Source organism: Coffea eugenioides, chromosome 2 (genome assembly GCF_003713205.1).
Source record: "Coffea eugenioides isolate CCC68of chromosome 2, Ceug_1.0, whole genome shotgun sequence".
In the NCBI taxonomy this organism is placed as follows: domain Eukaryota; kingdom Viridiplantae; phylum Streptophyta; class Magnoliopsida; order Gentianales; family Rubiaceae; genus Coffea; species Coffea eugenioides.
The window spans coordinates 30,527,708-30,534,905 of record NC_040036.1 but is presented as its reverse complement, the minus strand read 5'-3'; the positions used below and the strand labels follow the sequence as shown (position 1 = coordinate 30,534,905).

Sequence of the window (7,198 nt, the reverse complement as noted above, 5' to 3'; positions counted from 1 at the left end):
GGTTGGTTAAATCCTAGGATAGCTAGCGCAATTTCTAGTTCGTTTTGGGGTGGTTCTTTTCTCTAGCTTGTGCTTTGCAAACCCCGATTTAGCGTTGGATCTGGGACTCAACAGTCGCTATAAATTATTCGTGGCCCAGGTTGGCTTACAAAAGTTCGGCCTAATCTAACAAATCACGAATCACTTTATCAACCCAACTTTTATTTTCTATTATTATTTTTTGGTCAAATCCATACTTTAATGTCCCCTTTACATATTTCACCTTGCTCAGTATTGGTCCAAACGAAATATCTACTGTCTAAATCTCATCATAAAAAGAATTCTGACAAATTTGTCACGTCGGGGGAAGGTTTTAGATGTGCAATGAAAGTCTTCTCTCTTTAATTTCTTCTTCTTCTTCTTCTTCTTCTTCTTCTTTTTTTGAGTGTTTCTATTACATAAATGAAATGAGCAAAATATGGAGATTTGTATTTGGAGGTTCCTTGAAACACAATTGTCTGACTCATATTTTACATCCTAGACTAACAGGTATAGTAATTGCAGAAGCTTTCTAATGTAACCATCTCCACTATTCCAATGCTCCTCCACTTGAATCCTGCCTTATCAAATGCGTAATCAGTAAGGCAATCATGATATCTCCCCTTCCTCTAGTCCTTCCTCTATAGGGTTGGAATCTGCATGACCACAACTTCCGAGTAGACCTCCATTGCCATTCACAACGCCATCAATCTCCAGAAAGTCACCCCTTTTAGTATGTGCAATTAAGTCTGAGGGAGCGGGAGCATCAACCAGTCCTTGCTCAAAACCAGTGACTGCATTATCACATATAGCAGACTTCTCTTTATTCTTGACCTCTTCAGGATTACAATTGCAGGCATTGCTGGTTAAGTATGACATGGGCCCTTTATTTGCCTTTGCCAAGCATGTCCTTCCAAATGACTTGGTGGGTTTTTTATCCCTTCTCATTTTCTGCCTGTGAGTCTTGATTTTGCGAGTGTATTGTTACTCGCAAGATCCGAAACTTGGGTATCCCAAGAGCCATCTTCTTCTATTTCTTCTTCTTTGAAGGTAACTCCGTTTTGATTAACATCATCAGTGCTAACAGATTCCTTTACTCTGGCTTTTTGAGGAATGACATCCTTGATAACTTCAAAATCATAGCTTTGAGAAGGAAGAAAAACATGGATGACAGGATACTCGAGAATAACTAAATTGGCTAGTTGTTCACGGATTGGGGCATTGATGTCCAACTGACGAAAAGGTGATCTGGAGCCCTGCATAAAGAAAAACACTTAGCCCCTTATTCAAATAAGAAATTTGAAGCAGGAGGACAACCCCCAAAAAAAAAAAAAAAATTTGAAGAAGTTCTAAAGTAATTACAGTCTCGGTGCTGTACAGGTTGTCTAAATGGTTGGGCATGAGTTGATGTTTTCACTTGAACGTGGTTCCTCATATTTTCATTTGGAATAGAAGAGCAGAATAAACTTATTTTTCCTGTCTAATTTTACATTTCTCACTTTTTTCTTCATATCACTTTGGTCCTGAGTATTAACTGTGCAACTATACAACATCCATCAGTTTGCCTTGGAACTACCTAGTACTATAACCTTTTCGCCAAAAATTCAATATACTGAAATAACCACTCTACTAGCTTTTGGTTGATATGCCATCCCACAGTTCCACTGGTTAAGAGCCTAATGCAGAGGGGTAAACAGAAAAGTATAGAAACAAGCATGAAGAAAGTGCAGACATACCAAAAAGTGGTTTGTTACACGTACAATGTAGGTAAGAGAAAGCAAATAAGCCTACTGCAGTCAGCCAGAACTCCAGCCCAATGTGCCCGACCAATATGTTCTCGCTATTGTCTAAATACCAAAACTCTTGGAATAAACTCATGCCAACTATTTACATACTATCTTGCCACACTACACGTACATTTTGTATGAAATTTTCAAGAGTAAAGGACAAAGATGGGAATGCATATCCTCAAAGAAGTTTAAGTTGGAATGATGAATATATAATTAGAGTTACTCAGTTCAGTGCAAACAGACTCAAATAAAGGTCTATAAATGGCATAATGTTTTAATAGATTTGCCTACAGTACTATATTCAGGCAAAATTTATTTGGATTTTGACTGCAAGGCAAATGGATTCCACAAGTCCAACTAAAGATGGCTTGATAGAATCCAGATGGAGGATTCATATTCAACCAGATAATTATTTGGTGCGCTCTCAAAAAAGTGGTAGGCTACATACCACCATCCAGTGAGAAGTAATCATCCAAGTAATTATCCACGTATACTCAAGACAAGCATGTAGGTCCCATGGCAAAAACTAACATGAAAACATCTAAAGGGAAACTGGGGGTACCTTTGGATACTTGCGGATGAAAAATTTAAGAGAATCGAGTGACTCCTCACGGAATCGCTTTAACTGATGTTTCCACGGACCAAGTTGCAAATGATTTTCAATCACGGAGTAAAGGGTTCTGTTTTCATGTATGCTATCACAAAAAACATAACATCAGCGAAAGCTTATATGGCAGACCAGCGTCGATGAAATAGCATCTCAAGAGCGACACCTAAACTACATAATTAGAAAGGTTAGCAAGACAATTGTGCTGACGATTACTCACCCATGATCCAGTAATACCACATTAGTTGAGTTAAATCGCCATTCAATGGTCCAAGATATATACTTCCTCCTGGAGAACAAAATTAACAGAATAAACAATTCATTAGAACTTCACTCTGGTATGACCAAATGCATGAGATTAAAAAATTGAAGGCGGGTACAGTAGCAGATGGAACAAACAAGATAACAATAACACATCCTCGGAAAAATATAATAAGTAAAGAAAAGACTTGTACAAGCTTTTGCAGACTCTTAATAATCAGTTAGCCATTTTTAACCATCATATTCAGGTCAATGTAAGCATTTCTTAAACTTAAGGGAATAACAGAATGCAATTACTATTAGCCTTCTGTGAATCTCAAATGCAGGAGTTCTACAAAACACCAAAGCTTTCAATCATCAAACTAGTGACCTCACTACCACCCTACCAATCGACCCTTCCCCAGTAAAAGAGAAATGAACCAAAATAAATAATTAAAATGTTCACAGGAAAACTTCTAAATCAAAAATCACCAAAAAAAAAATATATATATAAGATAATACACTAGAAAGAATAAGAAAAGTTGACCTTACAAAGGATATGCAACTCTCAAAGAAGATCATTACATACTAAAATACTCCACCAGACTCAGTTTTGCATGCTTAACACACATTCAAGTGTCTAGTGTATGTAAACACCTAGATGGAATCGCTCCTCATATCTAAGCTAATTGAGGTAACAAATACACTACATTGAGAAGTTCTAACAATGTTAACCAAGACTCAAGCTATTTGAGAATGATTTTTTTTAATCAACCGTGAATGGCGTAATAAGTATATGGAAACACATTCATGAGAACTCTGCAATCATAATTAATACAAGGATATGGAGGAAAATACAATACAACAGAAGTATTAACTGCAGACAAGCAGTTGTAAGACACATCCAAACACACTGTGCAAGCCTCTGAAGATTGGTAGTCAAGAGCACCACTGGCTCTTGGAAAAGGAGATAAGGGTCTTGCTTGTAATACTCTTAAAAGCAAGAGAATTGAAACCGATAATGCAAATGTTTTGAAGGCTATCTCAATGAGCAGAAACGTAAAAATGAAAAATCTTGTCCCAGACATACGGCTTCCACAAAGCAAGATAAAGAAAGCCAACTAAAATACATTTTAAAATCTTATGCTCAGTCAGCAATCACAGTCAACAAATTAGTGACATGGAGAAAGTAGATAAAAGCCATGCACGGTCAGATTTTGAAAGACTGGAGAAGATCACTGTGGTATAAGAATCTCAAGCAGAAGTACACAACCAGCTAATCAAAGATGAACTTGAAGGAAAGTTGGCACCCTAGAGTTTTATGCAGTTGATTGATCATGCCACAACTAAGAGAAAACAGATTGGAGGCACAAAGAAAAGAGAGCTACCAAGATCTTGCCACATTGGTGAAACAATTATATGAAGGCACAAAGAAAGGAGTGCCAGTACACCTAAAAGAAAGCTATTACAAGAAAATTTCTTAATTTCCTTCTCTAGATTCTGGACTGAGAAAGAGCTGAATGAAATGAAAAGAAAACCCATGGATTTCTAGTGGAACTTTGCTCACTCAAATGTGCTTCTACATTCTCCTTTCTGACCACTTTGAAGTTGAAGACGTGGATTATTTAGGATAAGAACCTTATTCGGTAAAGAGAGCTCAAAGTTAGAAAGTTTGTAGAAAAAGGTGGAAGAAACATCAGCAAATTTATGCTCATTGTTCATATAAAACTATTCTCTGGTCTAGATATATATCGATATAGAACTACCTGTCAGTGCAATTGCCATCTAAAGTTTATGCACTATATGTGATGTGACCTGTCCTTTCTGTGTCTATGGATCAAAAAGAAAAGGTTGCCTAATGCATAAAGCTTCAAAAAAATTAAGTTTATGTAGCACTTTTCATGAGCAAGTAGGAAAGAAAAACTGCAACAAAAGTGTTTCTTGAACCTCAGAGAATGCAAATATATCACAAAAATATAGTCATAACAACAAGCTCCTATTATGACAGCCATTTCTTAGTAAAACAATGCAAGCATGATTTCAGCAATTAAAAGATTAACAAAGGTCATAAGTTCTCAATTCAAAGAATAATAAAACTGGATAAGTATATGACGAATAATTTGGACAAATTTTCATATGATAATTGTCAAAAACATTGTATGGCATGCCAGACAAAGAACACACAAAGCCTATCAGACAGCTAAAGAGTTTCTAGGATTGACAATTACCTATAATTGTAATAGGTTTTATTTTTTTCTCTTTTGGACATTCCAGTTGAAAAAAAGAGGAGTTTTGTCCTGCGGCTTGCTGCAGCACTTCGAAGACTTTTAAGAGGTAAAGGCAGTCGAAAATGAGAATAGCCACACATCTTGATTCTCATCCTCTGAGCAGATTCGGCAACTCTCTTCACACCCTCAAGCATATTATAATCTGAAAAGTTAGGATAACTTTCAGCAACATTAAGAAAAAAAAAAATCTAGTATCTTACTGGGGATGAACAAAATCGAAAACAAAAAGGAAAAAAAAAAAGGAATTAGTGCTAATACAGCAGGAAAAAGGATTGATACCTTAAAGGATCAACTATGTATGATAAAGCAACTTTTTTTCCTTCTTGAGAATGTTTTGAACAAAAAAGGACTCCAACTTTTCATAATTGATGCTCGAAAGAATGAAATTACTAAATTAAGCACATGAAGATACTACAGTTCGAAATTTCCACCCGCCTAGAAAAATATGCAGACAGGGACAGACACCAAATTGAAGAGCAAAGAAAAGAAGAAAGGCAAGATTTAACATAAGAGATACTTTATGCAATCGGCATTATTTAAAACTAAAAAGTGTAAATCACCTAGATTCCATCAGTTTGAAAGAATTTCAGTATTTGGATACAGGAAAAACTTACATTGTCAAACACTAGCTCATCAATGAATCACATTTGCACTAAATGAAGTGGATAAGTTCTTAAAATTAGCTATAGGACAACCCCCCCCCCCCCCCCTCTCTCTCTCTCTCTCTCTCTCGACACTGGTAAAATTGCATACCAACGCAATTTGGAAATTCCAACAAGAAACTCCCAAATTATCAAAATCTCTTAAACACAAAAAGGAAAGAAACGAACTCCAAGATTCATGCTTTTCGCAAATTGAAATGCAAAGCCATTAACAAATTAGCTAATTCACGAGAAAAAGGAAAGAACAATTGACAATTAAAGTCAGTAAGCAACTTAAAAGAAACCATACACTAATCTTGCAATAAACACCAATGATAAATAATTGAAAAAAAGGGACAAAAACACCAAAAAAATTTCCAGGAACCAAATACGACAAAGCCCATGATTCAGAATTGCAAAAAAGAAAAATGAGAAATAACAAAATGTCCAAAAGATTTGCGGAACAATAGGATAAAAAATTTGACAAGTATTTCAGATTAGACCTGACAAAAGAAGGTTATCGTCGAATTCAGAGAGGGGAACGACGTCCTTGTACTGCTTTTTACCGGTGCAGGAAGTTCTTTGCTTGTGAGCTTTGACACAAGGGAGGCTACAAGAGCGGATTGAGCAACCTGGGCACTTGTATTTTGCTGGATTATGTTTGCACTCTTCGCATAAAGGTGGTTGTTTTGGAGATGGGTTTGTTATTGGAGCTGCTGCTGATTCTTCTTGAACTTCCATTTTTTGATAGAAACAGCAAGGGCTTTGGCAGAGAGGGGAACAGTAGGGGTTATCGAAGGGTTTAGGAGGAGGAGCTTCCTAAGGGACTGCTAAAGTACGAGGTGAATCGGGCACCTCAAAGCGCGTGGTTCCCTTTCTGTCCTACTGCTAATGGTGGAATTTACATACTTTTTATTTTGGGAAAATTTCAGAACCCTCCCTTGAGGTTTCTAACAATTTCACTCGGTTCCACTCAGGTTTAAAAAATTATACTTACCTCCCTTGACATAGTAAAATTCCTATAATCTCCCCCATTTGATAGACAATTTTAAATTTAAGGCAATAAATTTACAAAATCCAAAAATTTTCTATTTTTTTGTCTCTTGTCTATTTTTGCTTCTCTCTTTTCTAATTAATACTCCCTCCGTCCCACTTTGATAGTCCTGTTTCTTTTTTCACACAGTTTAAGAAAAAGTAGTTAACTTTGTTGGAAAAGTAAATTTAGATTGCTATTTTCCTAAAATACCCTCACATTAAATATGATACAACTTTATGGGGAACTTGAATTGACGGTAAAAAAAAAAATCAACTCTCATTAAATGGGGTAGATTTATAGTAACAACTACTTACATTGAATAAGGGTATTTTAGGAAAATTAAAATATAACTACATTCTTCAATTGGAAAGTGGACTACAATTTGGTACAGATGAAAAATGAATACAGGACTATCAAAGTGAGACAGAGGGAGTATAATCTCTTTTTATTATTTTCAATTTTGTGGATATTAGCAAATTGAAATTTACAAAAGCAACAAAGAGCAGATTATATGTCAAATTAGAAGGAAATGAAGAGACTCGCAGTGATAAAGAAATAAATAATGAAATTGATGATTG

General features: G+C 35.8%; 1 protein-coding gene across 1 annotated transcript; it reads right to left on the bottom strand.

Annotated features, from left to right (window-relative positions):
- Positions 1-446: 446 nt before the first annotated feature.
- Positions 447-6,431, bottom strand: LOC113762269 (box C/D snoRNA protein 1-like). Its single transcript, XM_027305645.1, has 5 exons — positions 6,088-6,431; positions 4,884-5,085; positions 2,636-2,704; positions 2,371-2,503; positions 447-1,274 (listed from the first exon to the last, which is right to left on the bottom strand). The coding sequence occupies exons 1-5, from the start codon at positions 6,323-6,325 to the stop codon at positions 963-965; spliced, it is 954 nt and encodes a 317-aa protein (XP_027161446.1). The 5' UTR covers positions 6,326-6,431; the 3' UTR covers positions 447-962.
- Between the last annotated feature and the right edge of the window lie 767 nt (positions 6,432-7,198).

Coding starts and splice junctions, on each gene's coding strand:
- LOC113762269 (XM_027305645.1), bottom strand. CDS start 6,325: ATGGAAGTTCAAGAAGAATCAGCAGCAGCTCCAATAACAAACCCATCT. Junction 5,086..6,087: donor CGATAACCTTCTTTTGTCAG/GTCTAATCTGAA, acceptor CTAACTTTTCAG/ATTATAATATGCTTGAGGGT. Junction 2,504..2,635: donor GTGGTATTACTGGATCATGG/GTGAGTAATCGT, acceptor TTTTTGTGATAG/CATACATGAAAACAGAACCC.